Source organism: Diabrotica virgifera, chromosome 1 (assembly GCF_917563875.1).
Source record: "Diabrotica virgifera virgifera chromosome 1, PGI_DIABVI_V3a".
NCBI lineage: Eukaryota > Metazoa > Arthropoda > Insecta > Coleoptera > Chrysomelidae > Diabrotica > Diabrotica virgifera.
This window is the reverse complement of record NC_065443.1, coordinates 174,313,785-174,337,947: the sequence shown is the minus strand read 5'-3', so window position 1 is coordinate 174,337,947 and position 24,163 is coordinate 174,313,785. Positions and strand designations below refer to the sequence as shown.

General features: G+C 32.0%; 1 protein-coding gene and 1 long non-coding RNA gene across 2 annotated transcripts; one reads left to right on the top strand and one right to left on the bottom strand.

Moving 5' to 3' along the window:
* Positions 1 to 5,319: 5,319 nt before the first annotated feature.
* Positions 5,320 to 8,551, bottom strand: LOC126878889 (uncharacterized). Its single transcript, XR_007695858.1, has 2 exons — positions 8,144 to 8,551; positions 5,320 to 7,581 (listed from the first exon to the last, which is right to left on the bottom strand). It is a non-coding gene; the product is annotated as an uncharacterized LOC126878889 (long non-coding RNA).
* An 11,342-nt stretch (positions 8,552 to 19,893) lies between these two features.
* LOC126878888 (uncharacterized) lies at positions 19,894 to 23,387 on the top strand. Its single transcript, XM_050641783.1, has 4 exons — positions 19,894 to 19,947; positions 20,101 to 20,346; positions 20,644 to 20,742; positions 21,032 to 23,387. The coding sequence occupies exons 2-4, from the start codon at positions 20,283 to 20,285 to the stop codon at positions 22,936 to 22,938; spliced, it is 2,070 nt and encodes a 689-aa protein (XP_050497740.1). The 5' UTR covers positions 19,894 to 19,947; positions 20,101 to 20,282; the 3' UTR covers positions 22,939 to 23,387.
* Positions 23,388 to 24,163: the final 776 nt, after the last annotated feature.

Sequence of the window (24,163 nt, the reverse complement as noted above, 5' to 3'; positions counted from 1 at the left end):
ATCATAAAAAGGAAATTACTCATACGTTAAACGATCTATGGGTTTGACCACTCTTTTAGGCCGTTCAGTACGTTCTTTACTTAAATTCTCTTTATTTACAATATTTACGTCAGTATCTACAATAGGAGAAACTTCATTTGAACCACTCAGTAGTGAAGATTCCACTATATGAAATTTTTTAATTTGGTTCAAATGACGTTTCCAGTTAACATCATTTAGTTCAGGAATTTTAACAATATATGTTACTTTTCCGATTTTCCGTAAAACTACGGCTTTTATCCACTCAACCGTATTTTTTTTACGATAGTCGCGCAGTCACTTGTTCACCAGGCTGAAACACTAAAAATCTCTTACCGCTAGAATACATATTTTGTTTATTTTGTATTGTAGTTACATGATTTCTTAAATTTTTTCGATCACCTGGTAATAAAATGTCAAATCTTGTCCTTAAGTTCCTATTTAACATTAATTTTGCAGGACTTACCTTAGTTGTGCAATGAGGAGTGGAGCGATAATCGAAGAGAAAATTATTTAATGCTAAATTAAGGTGTACATTTTTTTTATCACCTAAAAAATTTTTTAAAGCATTTTTTACTGTTTTCACAGCATTTTCTGCAGCGCCATTAGATGAAGGATGATATGGGGGAGTAGTGATATGAACAATATTATTATTTTTTTAAAAAATTTTAAACTCATCCGAACAAAAAGAACTACCATTATCGGTTACCATTTGACACTGCAACCCAAAACGTGCAAAACATGACCGTAGAACGTCTATAGTCATGGCAGAAGTTATTGAACTCATGGGAAATACTTCTATCCACTTACTATGAGCATCTAATATTATTAAAAAGTTTTTATTCAAAAATGGACCCATAAAATCCAAGTGAAGTCTTTCCCAAAATCGTTCCGGCCAAGGCCACGATTGAATTTCGGTTTTTTCAGGTACATTCTTAAATTTTAAACAGTTTTCACAAGTTTTGCATATTTCTTCAATTTGTTTTCCTAATCCAGGCCACCAAAAATAAGATCGCGCTAAGCTTTTCATCTTAACTACGCCCATGTGTGATGAATGTAAACTTTGTAAAATTTTTTGTTGTAATTTAGACGGAATTATAATTCGATTATTCCAAGTATATTCAAATGGGAAATAAGCCACAATTTTACTTAAAAATTATTTTATTAACGTTTCGACGCCCAAGTCGGGTGTCGTTGTCAAAATACAAAATAATACTAAATAAACAAAAATGTTGTTGCTTAGTAAAAAATTCTTCTAATAATTTATTTAATCTGACTCATTTATATCGGCAATTCGGACACGTATTATACATTTTAAAGTAGACGACTTTAAAATGATATTGCCAATATTAATGAGTTGCGTTCCTGGGACGACTTTACTAAAAGATAGTTCATTCGATTACATGAAATCAATCCCAACTCAAGAATATCCGCCACAAAAAATCATAGCATGTGATCTGTCTTTAAAAAGACAACCAAATGCAACGGTGGCACTGAAATTCTCGCGTTAGAGATTCCATAGTAAATCACGAGGGAAAACCAGGAAAAACCTCGTGATACTATCCCGACATCGTAAGTATTTGGGTTTACATTTAGTTTACTCTCAAAACTAATACCAAATTCTGACTTGATATTTTAAATTTTAAATAATACTAAAATACTAAATGTACTAACTCGATATGTTACTGATTTACTAATTGTGGTATTTTCTTTCTATTGACTTCCTCCTTTAATATGGGTAACCACATCCTACTGCATTCTACCGAGGAATTTGCGACACAATTGGTTTCATTTAGCATAATTAGAGCCGCTTCTTTGATTTTTCTCTTTTTACTATCTGCTTCTTTTAGGACTATACTTGAATCTCTCCACTGAACTCTATGTTCATTATCCCATGCGTGTTGACATATTTGAGATCTATCAAATTCTCTATTTTTTATATAAGACTGATGTTCATTTACTCTAACGTCTAATGGTCTTGACGTTTCACCTATATAAAATTGTTCGCATTCACAAGGTATTTTATAAATACAATTCTTTGTTCTTTCTTGTTCACTGTTAGGTTTAGTTTTAGATAGAATAGATCTCAATGTGTTTGCTGTTTTGAATGTTGTTGATATGTTGAATTTATTTCCTATTGTTTTAAGTTTCTCGGATAGTCCTTTTACATATGGTATTGATATTTTCCTCGTATTATTTCTTGTGAATGTTGTAGGATCCCGTTCTAAGTTGTTCTGTTCCATTCGATCCAATCTTGACAATTCCTTATTTATAAACGATATGGGATAATCATTTTTTAATAAAACAGATGTTAACAATTGTTTTTCTTCTAAAAATAAATTTTCGTTAGAACAAGTAATTTTGGCTCTATCATATAAGGATTTAATGATTCCCTTTTTAACGTTGATGTTATGATTTGATTTGTAATTGAGATATCTGTTGGTGTGTGTTGGTTTTCTATACACTTGAGTCTCATATCCAGTATCCTTCTTTGAGACCAAAACATCGAGGAAAGGTAGGGTGTTATTGTATTCCTTTTCCATTGTAAACTTTATTGTCTCTTCTTGATCGTTTATAATATTCAGGAACGTATCCAACAATTCCGATCTATGAGGCCATATGGAAAACACATCATCTACATATCTCCACCATACTGTGGGTTTTAAATTTTGTTTAGAAATGATATTAGTTTCGAAATCCTCCATAAATATATTAGCTAATAATGGAGATAAAGAAAAGCCCATTGCGAGACCAAAATTTTGTTTATAGAATTCATTATTTAGTTGAAAATAGGTATTATTAGTACATAATGTCAATAACTCCATTATAGCTGATACATTTAGTCTTGTCCTAGTTGTTAATGTATTATCATTTTCTAATTTCGTTTTGATTATGTTTAAAGTTTTATCTAATGGCACATTTGTAAATAAACTGTTTATGTCAAAACTTACTAAAATATTATTTGGATTAAATTCAATATTTGATAATTTGTTTAAAAAATGTTGTGTATTTTTTATAAATGTGTCATTATTATTTGCAAATGGTTTTATAATATTTAATAAAAATTTTGATAGTTCACTACAAGGAGAATTGATGGTACTACAAATAGGTCTAAGTGGAATATTTGCTTTGTGAATTTTCGGTACTCCATAAAAATGTGGTGTCTTACTGTAATGAGGTGTCATTAATTTTCTTTGATAGTACGTTAGGTCATTTTTAAATTTGAATAAAGTTCTATAGATTTTGTTTTCCAGTGTCTTCGTTGGATCTTTCGTTAATTTGGTGTAAGGTCCATTTGTAATTAGATCTGTAATTTTGTCCTCATATTGTACTTTATCCATTATTACAGTTGCATTTCCTTTATCCGCTGGTAGGATTGTTATGGAGTCATCATTTTTTAAAGTCTTTAAAGCTTTCATTTCCTCTTTGCTGATGTTCTGTTCAATTTTATTAGATTTTTCCAATTCAAGTTTGCATAGTACCCTATATTGTTCTTTTTCATGAGTTGGTAAACACTGGGATATTTTTTCCACTGCGCTAATTATGTCTAATTTTGGAATAGATGGATGAGTGACAGCATAGTTTAAACCTTTTGACAATACCAAATTTTCCGTTGCATTTAAATGTCTATTTGATAGATTGACAACTGTCGCTAATATGTCATTATTTCTATTTAGGTTATCAAAAGTATGTATACTATTTTGTTCTAAAAGAATATTTTTATTTAAATGTATATTTCTTTGTCTCTGATATGAATTTTGATAAATTATGTGTAAACTGAAAATAATTCGATCAAAATCAGAATTTGATATCATTCCGTAAAGCAAATTTTCAATACTTACGATGTCTCGTTCAATAAAAAATAAATTTGATCTATGAAATTGTAACCTTTCCCGGATCATTGACACACTGGCTCTATGTAAAATATTTTGGAGTCTTCTGCTTGAGTATGCTGGTCGTAACCTCAAGCCTTTTTGGTATTAAATTGTTGTCTCTACATCGTCTTAAAAATTTAATTGAATTTTGACAGTGTGCCAATCTCTCAATAGGGATCCTACAACATTCACAAGAAATAATACGAGGAAAATATCAATACCATATGTAAAAGGACTATCCGAGAAACTTAAAACAATAGGAAATAAATTCAACATATCAACAACATTCACAACAACAAACACATTGAGATCTATTCTATCTAAAACTAAACCTAACAGTGAACAAGAAAGAACAAAGAATTGTATTTATAAAATACCTTGTGAATGCGAACAATTTTATATAGGTGAAACGTCAAGACCATCAGACGTTAGAGTAAATGAACATCAGTCTTATATAAAAAATAGAGAATTTGATAGATCTCAAATAGTCAACACGCATGGGATAATGAACATAGAGGTCAGTGGAGAGATTCAAGTATAGTCCTAAAAGAAGCAGATAGTAAAAAGAGAAAAATCAAAGAAGCGGCTCTAATTATGCTAAATGAAACCAATTGTGTTGCAAATTCCTCGGTAGAATGCAGTAGGATGTGGTTACCCATATTAAAGGAGGAAGTCAATAGAAAGAAAATACCACAATTAGTAAATCAGTAACATATCGAGTTAGTACATTTAGTATTTTAGTATTATTTAAAATTTAAAATATCAAGTCAGAATTTGGTATTAGTTTTGAGAGTAAACTAAATGTAAACCCAAATACTTACTGTAACCTGTTAGAAGAAGATTTTCTGTTGGAGTGAATGCACAGAGAGTGATAAACTCCAACAGAAGTAGGAAAAAGAAGATCTACTTAATGTAGCCAAAGGAACAAAAATGTGTGGCTTCTACGTTGGAAGAAGCTGAAGTAACTAAAATACTACTTCGCAGTAGTACTTGTATGGGAAGATGTAAAGACAAAGAGTATAGACTTGATATAGGACTGGAGATGGAAAATTATGAATAGATAGATGTAACTTGAATAGCTAGCTCAATATGCAAGAGAATGGCCACTTGACACTCAAGGAAGGATTCGGCCAATTTGCACGGCTATTTCTGGCTGGACAATAAATTAAAGGAAATGACAATGATGGCTAGAAAAGAAGATATTAAGACACTGTTCACAAAGTAGATAAGGTAAATATAATAATATAATGAAAATAGAATAAATTTTTGGGCGCCAGAAGAAGGATAACTGGGTTAACCCTCTTCCAGGTATTCTACGCTGCTATAGAGTATATTAAATTTGTAGTACAAGTAGGTTAAATGTTATTAAAGATTATTAAGTTATAAAATATATTATCAAGATAAAGGAGTAATAAGAAAAAAAAAATCACAATAAATGTATATTTATTGAATGTAACTACCAGATTTTCACAATCTCCGAGTTAAGACAAGTAACTAGTATGTAACTCTAACATGACAAAAAAAAAATACTAGTGAAAGTCATTTACAGAATTACCTTACAAATATAATCTAAGAATAATCTTAATAAGGTTAGAAAATCTGAATAAGGGTACCTCTAATACAGAAAGTACAACTTACACTTGGTTAGCAGTAACTACCCTCACCCAATAACAATGGTACGAATATCATACGTACACTTAATTCAATACTACCTGATAATATGAACAAGATATTTAATATATGTATGTACAACTCAATGAGTTGACGGGTACCAAGTCCCTAAGTGAACCAACGGAGTTCTGGATACCAAAGATCCTTTTACCGACTCGTGGTTCTTAATAATAATGGCAAGTAAAACTAGTACCTTCCTGAGGGGATGGGTACTAGGGATTTATTCGAATTTAATATAAAAATTAATAGTTAAAGTTAAATAATTTGAATAATAGAAATTTTTAATGATATTTGAAGTTAATTTGAAAAATTTAATTTAAAATATACTAAAATAATTAAAGGAGTTTAAATAGTTATATAAAAGGGAAACAAGCCAAAGAATAATAAAAAAAATATAAGAGTACCAACACTATTGTATGGGAAAGTATCTGAGCTCAGAGATTCTCACCATGGAGGTTACGCAGCTTTGGGGAACGCTATCAATTATTATACTGTTCTGTAATACTATAAAAATCTTGAAAAGGGAAAGGTTATGTGCAATAAATTTATAAAGTAGAGGAAAGGATGCAAATATGGGCTACCCATTTTGTTTTTCTTTGTAAAAAAAGAATAAAAATTCTATTTTATTTCCAAAGGTACGTAAGAATACCTACATTTAGTTACTTATAACCTGCCCAAAGTCCAAATTGATTAAAAAATATACAACTGTTTTAAATGTACAAATAATGAAAAATTGTACTTTTGCGCCGTTTGAATAATGATCCTAAATATGGGCTACCCCGAAAAATGTGTCCTAAATTTGTGTGAAGTGAGATAAATGCGTGACAAATATATTTTAATATCTAAAATACAAAAAGTCCATTAAATAACTCGTAGGCTAAAACTATTGGCAAAAGTCACACACATAGGTATTCTTCTTTTTCGGCCCCAGCGCACTCGTTTATGTGCCTAAAAATGACACATGAAGCACTTGACCGATATTTCACCAAGATTATCCTCTGAAAAAAGTGCTTCGCAAAACATACACGTTACGTCAGCTGCGTCTTGTGGAGGCTGTGTAGAAGGAAACTCATTGTAATCGCTCTCATCATCTGCAGGCACATATTCCTTCTCATCCTCGCTACTAGAACCCGATTTCTTTTTTTGGTCCTTTGTGACTTTGGTAACCTGCTTACGTTTTCCTTTTTTTATTTCTTTTCCTTTCCTTTTTTCTTTGCCTTTTCCTACTTCGTTTTGCCTACATTGCTACATTGTTCTAAATATGGGCCACTAGCCCATATTGTAAACACGCTTGCTTTGCACAACAAAAGAAGTTATGTCTAAAAGCAGACAATTTGAAGAAAACTCATTAGCATATATCAAAGACTAATACTAGAGCTTCAACGTGACACAGATGTTTTTTTAAAATTCGTGTTTATTTTTAAATACTGGAATTTATCAACTTACCCGAAAAAGTTTTGACACACCAACCGACAAACAATTATTATAAACTGGGAAATATCTACCACAGTGGCGCCATCGCTACGGTGATAGTTTAACTTCGTCAAATACCGTTTGCAATAGTCAAAATGTAGAGATATGCAACGAATAGCTGTGAAACCCACCTAGCCCATATTACAAGACCAGCCCATATTTGCAGCCTTTCCTCTACCTATATGAATAAACTAAGTATCCTGAAAATCACAAAAAACAGTCTAAATTTTTACTTAGAGCAAACCGAATGTTCATCAACACAAACCCCTTTTCACAATCTTCCAATGTTCCTTGCGGTGCGTTCCTTGCTGTGTATTCCCCAAATTGACCGGGATGCAATGAGCACAAGGGGGTGCTAACTCCCTCTTGCAACTGTCCTGCTGGAGGTACAAGAAAACAGGTGGAAAAAAAAACAGTTGAAGGTACAGGCGAAAAAGATAGATATGGAGATCTTCCAGGCTGGTCTCCTAGTGACCGTCTCTCTAGAAGTGGTCTACCTTGGTGGTCTTAGGTTTTCTTTTTTTTTATGATTTCATAGTGGTGGCTAAAAAAAACACATATGGTATTACTACCAATCCACCAATGTGTCAAAAAGAAGCAAGAGAAACGAGGAGGTGTTTTTATTCCTATGGGAATAAGAAGAAATAGGTCATTAAGTCCAAAAACTTGAATGACTAGACAGCTCGACTCTTTATTAAGTTGTTATCAGATGACCTTGTTCAAATAACACATGTGATTTTCAATTTGGCTACAAGATATAATTACTGTGAAAAAATATTTCATTATAATATATACACAGGTATATAGATATTTTATACAAGGATGAAATATAGTATGATTAGGCAATGGATACTTGTTTGATCATGGTTCAAAAGATAGGAGATCTGTAGACTTGAAAGGAATATAAAAAAATTGAGTTTAAATTAGCTCTATTTTCCAACAGAAAGCACAAATTAGCAAAGAATATTCAATTATCTCTCGATGATTTTGATCCATGAAAATAAACCATAGAAACCATGAACATAGACGACATGAAACTTAATTAGCAAGTTAGTCAAGAAAATTTCAATATGGCGGAAAATAAATTAATAAAATTTTTTATTTACCAGGCCGGAACTCATTTTAAATCTGCATTCAAATTCTTCAACTTCGTATTCACTAATAACTTTATATTCCCTAATGCTGGATGGATTCAATCTTTAATTATAATTTGGATCTTGAAATTGTGGGTAAAATATCAAGCTACCGACCTGCCACTCCGACACACTTCTAGAAAGCCAATGCCCTCTCGTTAGCTGGCTGACGATCTCCGTGGGCAATTCAATTCCCCTCTCCCATCGATACGCTGTCAAACGCAAGCAAACCAATGTTGCCACACTTAAAATGTGACGTCACAAGCATTTAAAATTCTGTGATGGTGTTATGTTATATTTTAATAACCATTGAAAGAAAATAATTCTAAAAATAATGAAATAATATCTTCCCATCAATAATGGATTCTATAAGGGGCGGAACGTCACTACGATGTCGGGATAGTATCACGAGGTTTTTCCTGGTTTTCCCTCGTGATTTACTATGGAATCTCTAACGCGAGAATTTCAGTGCCACCGTTGCATTTGGTTGTCTTTTTAAAGACAGATCACATGCTATGATTTTTTGTGGCGGATATTCTTGAGTTGGGATTGATTTCATGTAATCGAATGAACTATCTTTTAGTAAAGTCGTCCCAGGAACGCAACTCATTAATATTGGCAATATCATTTTAAAGTCGTCTACTTTAAAATGTATAATACGTGTCTGAATTGCCGATATAAATGAGTCAGATTAAATAAATTATTAGAAGAATTTTTTACTAAGCAACAACATTTTTGTTTATTTAGTATTATTTTGTATTTTGACAACGACACCCGACTTGGGCGTCGAAACGTTAATAAAATCATTTTTAAGTAAAATTGTGGCTTATTTCCCATTTGAATATACTTGATTATAAAAATGCCACAAGAAAATAGCTTCAGAACAACATTAAGAAATCGATTATTCCAAATTAAACAATCTGACTCGATAGATTATTCATTCCTAATTTTATAAAATGACTTAAATTTAATATCTTTTGCAAATTTTTTGTTTATAGACCAACCCACATCAACAAATTTGCGAACCACAGATAAAACCTTATCGTTTTTGGTTGCCTCCCTAACTTCTTCCAATTTAATAGGAAAATTACAATTTTCTGAAAAATACTCAACATAATTAAATTCAACATTTTCAACTGAAATATTTTCAATACATTGCGGAAAACGTGACAACATATCCGCTGGATTATTTTCACTTTTTACTACTTGTACATCATATTGATAACTAGATAGAATTATGGCCCACCTTCGCAATCTATTAGCTGAATATTCCGGTATTTTTTTATTTGGATGAAAAATATATGACAATGGTTTATTATCCGTGACTAACGTGAATTTTTTTTCCATATAAATAGTTATGAAATTTACATAACCCAAATACAACCTCTAATGCTTCTTTTTCTAATGTACAAAATTTTTTCTCCCTGTCTAATAGTGTACGTGAGGCGTATGCAATTACTTTTTCCGTACCATCCTGCATTACATGAGAGATTAACGCTCCAACCCCCTGCTCCCTAGCATCAGTTATTAATTTTAGGGGTAGTTCGGGATTATAATGTACTAAAACCGGTGCTGACACTAAAATTTGTTTAACTTTTAGAAATGCATTTTGGCAGTCAACTGACCAATTCCATGATACCTTTTGTTTTAATAAATTATAAAGAGGATTTAGCACGGTGGACAGGTTTTTAACAAATTTGCCGTAATAATTTATTAACCCTAAAAATGACTGTAAACTGTTCACATTAGTAGGCGTCGGCGCCTTGACAATTGCCTCGATTTTAGATTCAGAGGTATGTAAACCATCTTTGTCAATATCGTAGCCTAAATATGTAATTTTTTCTTTAACAAATTCGCACTTATCTACAGATAATTTTAAACCTGCATTTTCTAACCTAAAAAGAACTGTCTCCTGCCTTGATAAATGCTCTTCCCTATTTTTACCAGTGAGGAGAATATCGTCTAGAAAACATACCACACCATCAAGACCCTGTAAAAGTGATTCTAAAATTTTTTGAAATTTAGAAGGCAAACTTGCAATCCCAAATGGTGCTCTAGTATAAGGAAATAAACCTTTATGTGTAGAAATCGTTAGAAGCTCTTTCGATTTTTAATCTAAACATATCTGCTGGTAAGCATTAGATAAATCCAATTTTGTAAAATGTAACCCCCCGTTTAATTTTGTAAACAAGTCTTCAATTTTAGGTAAAGGATATGAATCAATTTCTATTAAAGGATTTACGGTGACTTTAAAATCACCACAAATTGGAACAGACCCATTTTTTTTAATACAGGAACAATAGGCGTACCCCAATTTGAAAAATCTACAGCTTCAATTACACCTAGTTGTAGTAACCTGTTTAGCTCATTTTCTACCTTTTCCCTCATCACGAATGGTAAAGGACGAGCTCTAAAAAATTTAGGACTTACAGAATCAGATTTTAATTTTATTGAAATTACACCTTTGGTAAATTTACCCAAACCAGGCGAAAATAAATTTTGAAATTTATTTAATGTATCATTCAAATCTGACGGAAATGCTAAATCGTTTACGTTAAAAATGATAATTATCAGTTAATAAATCTATTAACACAGGATTCGTATTATATTGTAAACTATATAAACAATATTCTTCAGAATCTAGAAAATTGTTTTTATTACCTGTTTTATTAGATTTATTATTTTTATTTGAACACATTGGTGCTAGATGCCCTTTTATATTGCAAATGTGACAAAAACATTCTCGATAGGTACACTTATCTGAATTGTGGTTTTTACGTCCGCATTTTTACGTCGAAGTTGCTTTCCTGAGATGTACATGCGCGAACATGCGCTGACTGTTTAAATTTGGAAGAGCTTCAGCCAGCGAAATGGATTTCTGGTTCCTTGTTTAAAACTTGTAAATTTGAAAAACTTACAGATTTTGCGGAAGCTATTTCCACCACCTCGGAAAACTTTACCGTGGATTTCTCCTCGTAGAGACGATCTTTTACTGTGCCACTATCATAGCCTATGATAAATTGATTCACTAACGCCTGTTCGATTTCACGGGCGCCACCAAACTCACACGACACTACCAAACTACGTAGACGTGCTGCCCATTCTTTGGCACTTTCGTTGGCCATTTTGCGTGCTATAAAAAAATTTTCTCTGTTACTAAACACTGATTTAATCGGTTTAAAATGTTCATCCATCAAATCAACCAACTCTTTGAACGTTTTTATCTCTGGCTCGTCTGGAATACACATATTGAACAACAATTTATACGCTTCTTCATTTAATAAACTTAAGAGAATAGCGCATTTCAGATTTTCGTCACTAATATCATTTGCAGCAAGGTAATTACTTAATCGTTTCTTATACACTGTCCAATCTGAGTTATCGGGCACGAACTCTTGAATGATACCGGTAAACGGAACATACGATGGCGTTTTTGGCACGTCCGGCATTTTTAATATAAAAAATGCGTTAACTACGACAAAAAGTCACTAGTCTCGTTCGTAATACTAGAACAAATATCCATAAAACTCGTCGCCACTTTGTAATATATTTTAGCCCTAATTTGAGAGTGAATATTACAAACTATAATTTACTAAAATAAAACACATCTTTCTACAAAGAAGGCTCATTTAATACTCATTTGGCGAATGTACTTTTTACAATAATAAGAAATGTGTTACTCTGATAACAGTTGTTAGGTTTTACAGAGTGGTCTACTAAAACTATCTTTACAATATCCAACAAGATCAAAAGAGGAGTGAAGATATTAGAAGACAATATAACGTACAATGTACAAACGAATGGACACTAAACAGAAAAAAAGAATGGAATAACCACATAACCAGAATGGGGGAGACACGTGTGGTCAAAATAGCAAGAGATAAATCACCAATCGGTAGAAGAAGTATTGGCCTACCGCGCAAAAGATGGAGTAACAACCTTCCATAGAGGTATCAATCCGCCAATTAACAAGTAAAATTGCTTATAAAGAGGAAGAAAGAAAAGGTCATTGTTTCCATCCAATATAATATTAAATTTTGTTCAGTCCACATTTGATCAGACCGGAAAGAAAATACGCGTATTCTTGTCAAAAACTTAGAATAAAATGTCAACAAACTGGAACAAAATACAATATTTAAACGGCGACGGAAATAAACGCGACGTCTACTGAGAATAGTAGTTAAAATAATGGGAGGTGTATGGAACGGGTATGGGAAGCAAACAAAACGTATAGTGAGAATCGAATTTTAATGGGAGGTGTACCCAAGTAGCAATTTTTCGACGCATTGGTTGTCAGTACAAACAAATGCACTGTATACAACGTTGCCCAAGAGTATTTTCAGTTGTTTCGGCCAACGTCCCCTACCCCGACTGACATTACGATGTTACAACGTTAAGTAATACCTTTAGTTTTAGTTATACGGGCAACTAATTTATTACCATTGTGACAACTACATATCACAGTTCAGTTTTTCAACAATCGCAACGACTTAAAAATGTTATAATGCTAAACTAATTTACGCCCTGGCCGACTCTGTAGTTGAGTAGTTGTCTGTCACGTCACGACCCTAGGTGTTGTTCTAGAGGTGTGAGACGTTTGCGGCAACTTCCAGAGGAGAAAAAGCATTTCCTTTATAACCTTATTTTTTCTTATTATTATATATTTTATTTTGATGGAAATTTTCGATTTATTTAACAACCTGTTTATTTGTTTTTTTAATAGCTGGTTTCCATTCCATTGTTTTATCAGCAGATTTGAGATTTGATAACCTTTTGATCTTTGTATCACCTTTGGCAGACAGGGTTGCCAGGTCAGTTTTTACTCTTTGAGTAGTTTTGTTTTCACAAAATTAGGAGATTCTTTTTAGGCCATGTAAATACAGTAATACAGTGATATGCACATCCATCCTAAATGTCCCAAGAGGAATTCCACAAAATTGGAAACCTAATTATTACAAACCACCAACTGGTAATTACCATTTTTTAGCTAAAATCTACTAAATCAAAAACTGAAATATACTTAAGGATTTTTGGGATATATTTGGGAATTTTATAATAAAAACAACAGCTAACTTAGGGGATAGGCGCAAAATGTCGTCTGTTAAAATGTTCAATGTATATTAAATGTTTTCATTTCTTGCGAATCCTTAGAAAACTAATAAGTATTTTTGAAAAATTTAAACGCAGAAAGAAAGATTACGTTATTACCGAGGACCGAAAGTTCCTGAAAACTTCTATAATGTTTATGTTAATGAGTTACAGGGGTGAAAAAAGAAAAAAATTAGTGTGACTTTTAATTCCAAATATCTCGTTCAAAAGAAACGTTTTGGTTTTTCTAAATAATGCAGTCTTTCATTCTGCGTTTAAATTTTTCAAAAATACCTATTATAGTTTCCTCATGATTCGAAAAAAAAATGGATCAAATTCTGTTGAAGTATACCAAAAATCTATTAAAAAATTTTGCCTACTAGAATTTTTTAAAAAATATCAAAAATCTACCAAAAAAGTAGAAATCTACTAAATGTGGCAACGCTGTAAAGGAGAATAATACACTTTTGACACTGGTCACATGACCTCTGTCACCCAATAAGAGGGTGCGTTCTAAAATGGTTTTGATAGTCGGCGCGGCCGGGTTTGGTTGGCGATTGGACTTCTAAGTTATCTTATCCGTCTAAGGTTGGTAGAATAGAATAGAATAGAATAGAATACTTTATTTGTCCTGCAAGATCATTTACATGATATAGGATACGTTAGTTTAAAATACAAATATATGCATATATAAAATATCACTTAAAAATTATTATAAGATAAAATACAAACAGTACATAGAATTAATTATTTACATCACCCATATATTCGCTTACACTATAGAAACAATTTTGCAATAGGTACGATTTTAGTTTGCCTCGAAATTTATTTGGGTTTATTTCAGATCTAATACCATTGGGAAGATGATTGAAAAGTCTTATACCCATATAATAATGGGATTTTTTGTATCGTCCAGTATTATGTTTTGGTAGTCTTATAAAGTCATTGTGTCTAGTAGGGTACTGATGATAATAAGAGTTTGAATGAAACGTAGTTATATTAGATTTTACATACAGTATACATTTAAAAATATAAATAGAAGGTACTGTTAAAATGTTATATTTTTTAAAATATTGTCGACATGAAAACCTGTATGGCAAATTGAAAATTAATCTAATTATCCTTTTCTGAGAGACAAATACTCTTGTAGCACTCACAGCACTACCCCAAAGATTTATATTACAGGCCAAGTGAGAATACACAATTGCATAATAAATATTCAATAACTGTTCAATTGTAAAAAAACTTTTTAATTGTAAAATTGCGTAATAGCTACTATTTATTTTCTTGCAAACGTGATTAATTTGAGATTCCCAGCTCATATTACTATCTAGATACAAACCCAAAAGTTTAGTGGTAGTTGTCGAATGAACCATGCTATCATTTACTTTGATAGAGAACTGATGACTTGAGTTAGATCTATAGTAGAATTGCATGCTAGTAGTCTTTTTAGCATTAACAACCAAAGCATTCTTTTTACACCATCCTGTAAAGTCTTCTGATATAACATTTAGTAAAACAGTTAATTCCTCAACACTTAAAGCAGATGTAGCAATAGTTGTGTCATCTGCATACATAAATATGTTATTTGATCTGACATATTTGGGCATATCATTAACATAGCATATCATTAACATAGCATATGAATATTAAAGGTCCCAGTATTGAACCCTGAGGAACCCCAATATCAACATCACCATAATATGATCGACAGTCATTAAGTTTAACGAGAATTTTCCTAGAATGTAAATATGATGACAGCCATAATGAGAACTGACCCCGAAAACCAATGTTTTTTAACTTCTCCATAGCAACTCTTACGTTTATAGTTTCAAATGCTTTTGAAAGATCAAAGAAAAGTGCACCCACAAAATCACCCAGATCCAGTGCATTGTGAATGAAACTTAGTAATTCAGCAGTAGCACCCTCTGTTGATCTTCCAGGCAGAAATCCGTGTTGGTTAGAACATAATATATTGTATTTATTAAGGAAGCTATACATTCTTTTGTAAGTATACACATTTCTCAAAAACTTTACCCAAAACAGTAGGTACCGTAACTGGCCTATAATTATCTAAAACAGAATTATCTCCACTCTTGAATATTGGAGTTACAACTCCTAACTTCAAACTATGTGGGAAGATACCTTGGGCCACTGATAATTTTATCAAGTGTGCAAGTGGTTTCGCTATATATTCACTAATACACTTTACCAATTTAGTCGATATACAATCAATACCTACTGAGGTAACATTTTTCAAGAAGCCAATAACCTCTCTGACTTCACATTCATCTACAGGAAAAAAATAAAATGATTTATCTACATGTTGTGTAGTGTAATGATCAAAATTGTAATCTTCAAAAGTATCTATGATTTTATGTTTAGGGCAAGTAGTAAAATGCTCTACAAAAGCGTTTGCCATCTTATATTTATTTGTGATAATTTTATCAGCAAGTTGGATTTTGTCACAATTATTACGTTTTACCGTCTTACCTATTTTGTTATTTACCGTGCGCCATATAAACTTCTGCTTCTGTTGTATAGTATTCTTACATTCTAAACTATTTTGAAAGAAACTCTTTTTTGCTTCGTCGATTAATTTGACATATTGCTTCTTTTTTTCTTTATATTTCAAATGCATGTCTATATTTTGGAGGTTATTTGATAGCCAAAAAAGACTTCTCAAATCATTTCCCTCCTGTACTATATCATTTGTTACCCAACTATTTTTAGGCTCATTGCGAATTATTTTACTAGTCATTGGACAAGATATGCCAATATGGCACGTCAGTACCCTCAAAAATGTTTCAAATGCCAAATTAACGTCATTGAGACATTCGTAAACCTCTTTAAAATATTCAGTCGAAAAACTACTTTGTAAATTTAATACATTCGAGTGAGAAAGGTTTCTAAACGTTACGTTTTGACCTCTTTTATCTTGTCCTCTTTCAGTTTTAGCATCTATTAATAGAACTTCCAAACCAAGATGATCACCCAAAACAAAGTCTTTGGTAGTTTCTTTATATTGATGTGGCCAATTTGTAAGAAAATAATCTAATTTACTTTTAGAAATTTTTCCATTTTTGTCTGTAAAAATTCGTGTAGGTTCTTTATTTTTGCATTTTAAATTAAAACTTTGTATAAGATCACTAAATAAAACTTTTTCCCTAGAGTCTTTCAGATAATCTATATTAAAATCGCCGCACAAAATAATAGTTTTAAAATGTTTAAAACAATAATTTAGACAAGAGTAAAGTTTGTTTACAAATATCTCGATATCGCAAGAAGGGGCTCTGTAAATATTAATAAGACAACACATACCATCTTTTAAGCTAAAAGTAACACAACAACATTCAAAATGTAATTCTTCCGCCATAGTATTTAAAAAAACTTGAGGTTTACAAAATAAACAATCTTTTATGTAAATCGAAACACCTCCATGACATTTATCTTTTCTTGTGTAAGATGCAACTTGGTTATAATTTTGAAAACAAAATATGTCCTTATTTAGATCATTACACCATGTTTCCGAAACACATAAAACATCAGGATCCTCCGAGCTTAATATTAGCTCAATTCTGTTACTTTTATTAGTTATTGATTGAGCGTAAACACTTATGATTTTAAAATACACATCCCTTCCTTTATCCTGTTAAACGGTCGTTTCTTCTTCCGTTAAGTTTGCATCTTCGGCTGTTGTATGTCTGAGTTGGTTCTCAGGTGAAAAAACCGTTGAACATAAGCACCATGCGGCCATTTATTGGAATCCATAGCATCTTTAAAGTGGTACTCGTATATACTTACCTTAAATGAGGCATAAAGATTAGGATGTTTGGAAGACAAAGATGTACATGTAACCTCCGGGAAAAAACTTTTCAATGATTCTGTCATGTCATCAGCAGTCATACGTGGGTCCACCCTGTATACATGCAGGTCAGCTATTTTGGGTATACCCTTTAGATTTTACCATTGACTTTAATTGCATCATTCTTTCCTACAAGTAATTGTCGTTTTGGTTTTCTTCTTACTTCCTTCCATTTTTCTTCATTCTTAGTTTGGTTTGTAGCATCTTAATTTAGATTTATAATCTCATCACATTTTCGTTTGGTTTCAATCTCCAGAATTGTTGTCGAAATCATATTCTTTGAAATATTTGGAACATTAGAAGAGCTGGCAACACGCTAATTATGAACTAAATTAGGTAGTTTATTGTTATCGTTTTGGACCGGTTGTTTACTGGACTTTCTGTTAAATTCAACAGCTTTTTGCATAGATTGGAGGTCCTCTGTTTTTGTATTGTAATTTCTATTACCTTGTTTTAATAGGGCTATGTGTTCATTTAAAATATTTATCTTATGTCTTAATTCAAGAATTAAAATATCTTTCTGCTTTAATATATAACTAAATAAATGCCAGTCAATTACCTTTTTATCTGTGGTCTCCATCGCATCAAAAAATGCTTGGTCGGATTCAGTGCTTGGCTGCGTGGATACACAACATGTAATTTCATCGTCATTTAGATAAGTAACAAAGTTGGAACTTTTCGCACATCCTACATGAAAGTAGTTGTCACAATTACTGCACTTTATACCATTCACTAGATTTCTTTTACACTTTTTACACATTTTATTTTTGGGAGCTCCATCATATGCGATTGTACTGCTTGCTGCCATGTTTGCCGTGGTAATAAGGTATTTTTTAGTAATATTGGTAATATTGTTTAATGCGCCATTTTGGTTTTACGTGAGATTTTTGGGATGTAAAGAAAATGAAAACACAGAATATAAAAAATGCAGGCATTTTCTGATACCTTTAAAAGCACCATCAATACATTAAATTTATACAGAACATCTTTAACATAAATTTTGACTTTTATATTAAAATTTGATTTTTTAAATTTGCATATTTTTTGTCAAAAATGTCATAAAAAAAGGAGCGCTTGTGTTTTTTAAAGGTGAAATATCCATATTTGACGGTAATCTGAGATGCGTTTATAAATTTCACATCAGGTAATAAGTCCTTTATGTAGTTATACAAATTTAAATACCCAATACGATGTCAAAACAGTTTACTTTTTGGTATTCGCATTCACCATACAGGTGTTAAAAATATAGGTAAAAAAACATAACTAGTCTTGAGCAACCATTGCACGCGCAGGTGCTTTTTATAGTCGCTTCAGTTGTCTTATGCAACGCTTACGAAACGATGTTGCTTAAACAGGAGGTTGCCTAGGCAACGTCAAGACAACTCAAAAATCGTCCACCATATCAATCCAGAATAGGGTCGTCTTCTAGGCAATAACAACGTTGTAAGAAAACATTGCCACGCGGTAGACAACGTTGTCGCGTCGACAAATTGCTACTTGGGTATGTAATGGGTATGGAAAGTAAACGGAATGTATACTGAGAATCGACCTTTACAATCGGTTCCGTTGCTTCTACGTTGCCTACGCTTCGATGATGTCAATAGTCGTCAGGAGCGAAAGGAAATCGACAAGTTGGCAGCAATACGAGATATTTTTTAATATTGATAGGAAATTGCCAGAAATCAGTAATACCTGGGCCTGGCCTCACAATTTACGAACAACTTGTAAGTTTCAAAAATATTGCCTCTTACTTACTGGTGCAAGTACTGCCATTTAGGCAGTACATACCTTCAAAGCCTGCTAAATACGCTTTTTTTTTCGTTTTTTCGTTGTCTAATAAATATTTTATAAAAACAAACTTTGTTTTATATTAAAACCAATTGAATATTCTATTTTAGACCTCATTTATCTTGGGACCCAGTTGTATAACACTCGACCGCTCATGTAACAAGTTGCTACGCGAGTAATCCAGGGTTAAGCAGCCGCGTAGTCTCTGTCATATTTATACATCGACGGTGGAAAAGCAAAACACTTTAAGCGACATTTTGGTCAAAAATGACATTTATATATCACTGAAATCAGCATTTTTTTCTGCGTCGATTGGTAATAGTTTCATCACTCTCTGAGGACTTTGATGTCGCTTAAAGTATTGCAGTTTTGTGAATCATTTTTTATCATCGATAATTGTACCGACACAAAATTTTGTCAATTTCCGTATAGGTTGCTCTTAAGTTAACACCCGTTTGATATATTTGGCATTCCAATTGTTTATGCTTTCCCTTTTTAGCTAGCGAGAGGTGGTGAAATTGTTTTTCCTTACCCTGAACTATGTTACAAATAATACTTAAAGTGTTTTTCTGTGTTCACACTAGTTAGTGGTAGGTGACTTAAATTATTTTTCCTATCTAACATTTATTGCAGATCGCGTATTTAATGTGTTTTCCTCATATTTTCAGAATGGGTTGAATGGCGTTCAATTTGTTTTGCAAGATGTCTAATAAAATACGAAGTGTCGCTTAATGTAACGTATAAAAAATTATCACAAATATTTTTAAATTAACCGACAGCATTACAATCTTTATAAATGGCGCCTAAATTGTTTTGACTTCAATTGTAAATGATGTTTAGTGTCGTTTAAGATATACATTTTTCTGATTATTTAATTAACGTGTCGCTTAATGCAACGTTTTTTTAACGAATTTTTTGCAAGTGACCAAGTTATAAATAGAAGTGCCAATCAAAGGTCGCTTCAGTCAGTGATCAGCCGTTACGGGGAGAGATCACGTTTGTTGAGACCTGTCGATAAGGTTGATAGTAGAACCGAGTAAGTAAATGATTACCTTTTGTTTATTAATTATCTTCAAAGTATCCGATTTATTATTAGTCTATGGTATTATTTTAAATAGAAAATAGTTGTTTATCTATTAAATTTGTCATACTTATTCATTAACTGCCTAATTCAAAAACCTTTTTACAGTTACGTGATGATGGACCGTAGGAAGTTTTATAAAAAAAGTAATATCCGAATTCTCTCAGGTACGGGCTAAACGTAAATTATCCTTCGAAGACGAAATAGCATCAAACCCTACACAGGAACAACAATCTTCGGAATTAACTTCAATATTGGATAATAATCAACCCTTGACAAGCATTGAAAATATGGGTGATCATGTTTCATCTTCTAGAATATTTTATAAAAATCATCAGTCAATAAGTAAATTAGGTATGTATTATATTTAATAATCATTTATTCACTATATTTACCATTGTCTGATTTTCACTCCACTTTCGCCTATGTTGTCATCTGCCTTTATAAGGATAAAAGCGGCTTTTGTTTCTAATAAACGCATTGGTGGGATTGAAACGTAGGCTACTACCTGTTATATTTAAAGTAAATGACGAGTGTTTACTGTTTGGACTAAATTTTTCTTGAGATATGTTATGAACACAAAGCTTCTCTCTACACAAAGTACTAATGGATACAATAGTTTGAGAAATAAATTGTAGTAATTTATTTCAGAAATACACAAAAACACCGATGTCCCACAAATAGAATGTTTGCAAAACAATAATACCGATGGCCATAATACTGAGACTCCACCAACCTTGGAAGGAATAGGTTCGTATTGGAATTTGTTATTTTCAATAATATTAATTTGCAATATTCAGCTAGTTGATAAAAGATAGATGATGATTTGTATTTTAAATATCATTTTATAAAAGGGTAGACGATACACTATAGCAAACATTATCATTACACGGCTCTGAAATGCTCAACTTGCGAACGTTTTGGGTGCTTCATTTGTATGTACATTCATGATAATTTATTGTCAGTCTTTCTATTATTCATTCTTGTTATATTAGCCCTATTATGAAATATAAATAAAATATCATCTCTTTTATTTCAGTTGACACTGTTGCAGAGTTTCAACGGACTATTGATAGCAATGTAATTGATAGCAATGTAATAACGAACACAATGGAAAATTTAGTCGCCAAAGATGCTGCTTCTGATCCTATTAATATTAAGCAAAATACAAAACAATCCAAACGACCCAGACTTAACAAAAAGACATATTGTGAATTTATCTCCGATAATGAAGACCCGTTTTTTACTGATGGTTTTAGTTCTTGGAGTGATACAGGTAACACGTCTTCAGATACATTTACCCATAATAAGAGGCCTAAGAAAAAGATAGTCAAAAAAACACAGAAGGTAAGTAAGGAGTTAGCCAGTAAAACAGATGATATTGACATAGTTGGCGAAAAAGGTAAAAGAACAAAACGAATAAATTATAGAAAGAATAGAAAGGATCTTAAAAATAGAGGTCAAGAGTATACCCGAGCAGATGGAACAATACGTTCTAAAAGAGAAATTACACCTAATCCTTGTATCGGGAAAAAATGCGGCAATGGCTGCCAGAATGTAACCGAAGAACGAAGATTGTCATTGTTTCATCATTTTTGGAGTTTGAGTAGTGCTAGACAACGCGATTGGATTGTAAATATGAGCCGACGAAATTCAATCAAGAGAAAACGTTCAAAAGATAGTGGGAAACGTTCTTTTTCGTACGAATATTACATTAATGATAACGAAGATAGACGAAGAGTCTGCCAGCAGTTTCTACTTAACACCCTAGATATTACACAAACTTATGTACATTATACACTAACAAATTCCATTGAGGGATCTGCAAAAGATGATCTAAGAGGTAAAATTATACCTGCTAATAAAACTAAGGAAACTACACGACAAAGCGTTATAAACTTCATCAAAAAGTTGCCAGCACTGCCCTCTCACTACTGTCGAAAGGATACTGCTAAACTTTACTTACCAGTAGAATTTAGGAACCAAAAAAATTTGTACCGTATTTACAAAGGCGAGAAAACATCCGAGGGAATAGACTATGTCAGTGAAAAATTTTTTTTAAACATATTTAATACTGAATTTAATATAGGCTTTCATATTCCTAAGAAAGATAAATGTCTCAAATGTATTAAATTTGATGCAGCAAACACTGAAGAGAGCAAAGCAGAAAAGGAAGACCACCTTATGGAAAAGAAAGCTAGCAAGGAAAGGTACAGTTTTCATCGTGAAATAAGTCAGAAACGCACAGATCTAATTTGTACATCTTTTGATCTTCAAAAGGTATTGAACACTCCCCATGGCGAAAGCATGTTACTCTATTATTCAAGGAAATATGCCGTATACAACTTATGTTTTTATGAAAATGGCAGCAGAGAAGGCTTTTGTTACATCTGGGGAGAAACTGAAGGAAAACGAGGGAGCAATGAAATTGCTTCTATTATCCAGAAATACATAGATCTAGTGGATGCACGCATCTCAGTGAAACACCTCATACTGTATTCCGATTCATGTCCCGGACAGAATAAGAATAGGATCATTTTGTCAGCCATTCATAATGCGCTTAAAAACTGTGAAAATATTGTAAGCATCCAAATGAACTACTTGCTCCCGGGACATACAGAGATGTCTGTTGATTCTATGCACTCTGTTATAGAAGGCGCTCTAAAAAATACTATTGTATGGGCCCCTTCGCAATGGGCTACAGTTTGTCAGTTAGCTAGAAAAGAACCAAAGCCTTATAACGTCAGTTATTTGGATCATACAGATTTCAAAGGTTATGGAACCTTTGCTGACAAATATTTTCGCGGTAATTTAACCGGAAAGATAAGCAAGATCAGAGTTGCTACTTTTAAAAAGTCTAAAATCAATCAGATGTCAGTCAAATATAGCATGAGATCCGATGAAGAAGAAGAAATTATTCCTATCATCATGGGAGGTATAAATTGAAAGGTCGTGGACCAATTGTACAAAACACCTTTGCCCATAACTAAAACAAAATATAACGATTTAAAAAAACTTTGTGATGATCAGGTGATCCCCAAATTGTTCCAAAATGAATATATAAATTTACCTTCAGTTACAGGAATTGATACCCTCGCAGAAACGGATATAGACGACATTATGTAAAACTTTGTTTTAGATATTTAATTTTTGTTTTCATTTCACATCAGTTAGCCGTATATGTTTAATACCCAAACTTATTGTACACAAGATTTATCTTGTATAACGAGCGAGTTTTTGTTTTTATACTTTATTATATTAATATTATTTTCTAAACGTTATTTTATTTCTGATAACCGTCACCCTAGATATAGGTAAGTGTCGAATTAAAACTAGAGTGCAATAATTATGTTTAATAAGGTATTAGATGACTCATAATAATGTGCGTTTGTCGTTACAATTACTTCTTCAGTTTATTTTATTTTAGTTATAATAATAATGTTTTCAATTAAACTTCTTTTAAAAATATTAGTTTTTTTATTTTTTCCTTTACTTATTTAGTACAAGAATAGGTAGGTACTTAATTTATTCATTGCCTAATTTTTATTACTTGTTAAAGTACTTAAGTTGTTTTTCTCGAGGCATTTTAGAGAGTATTGCGTCATATAATTTGTTCTGCCTAGCAGATATAAAAGTTTACCAATGCAGTTGAATTGTTTTTATGCATCTCATAATTTGGTAAGAGTGGTGGTTAATGCGTTTTTCCTTACCCAAATAACGTGTCTGTGTGTACATTAAATTGTTTTGCCTTATTTTATATTTTGACTAAAATCATTAAACGCCACTTATTTTTATTTATATCTATCATTCTAGTTTCTAAACTGACCGTAGATAAAGAGTTTAAAAATTATGACATACCGTTATTTTTTGTATCGAAATAAGAGTAAAATTGAATTTTTAATGAATTTTTTTCGTAAAATTATGACTTTAATTGGCTCTCCTGTAAAGTTTAAAAAATGGCGCTTCAAGTGTTTTGCTTTTCCACCGTCGACATATTATACGCACTTACGCAAAAAATTCTTAACAAATACTTGGCATCTATTAAAATTTTATAATTTAATATGAACATATATTTTTTAATTATTTATTTTTATTCAATTAATTATTGCCAATGTGCTAATTAAATACAGCATACAGCGAAAGAGACGCACCATATAGTGCGACGTGAGGT

Bases quoted from the DNA above. Each gene is read 5' to 3' on its own strand.
- LOC126878888 (XM_050641783.1), top strand. From the start codon at position 20,283: ATGGGTGATCATGTTTCATCTTCTAGAATATTTTATAAAAATCATCAG. The intron at 20,347-20,643 runs GTATGTATTATA...AATTTATTTCAG, and splicing joins TCAGTCAATAAGTAAATTAG to AAATACACAAAAACACCGAT. The intron at 20,743-21,031 runs GTTCGTATTGGA...CTTTTATTTCAG, and splicing joins ACCAACCTTGGAAGGAATAG to TTGACACTGTTGCAGAGTTT.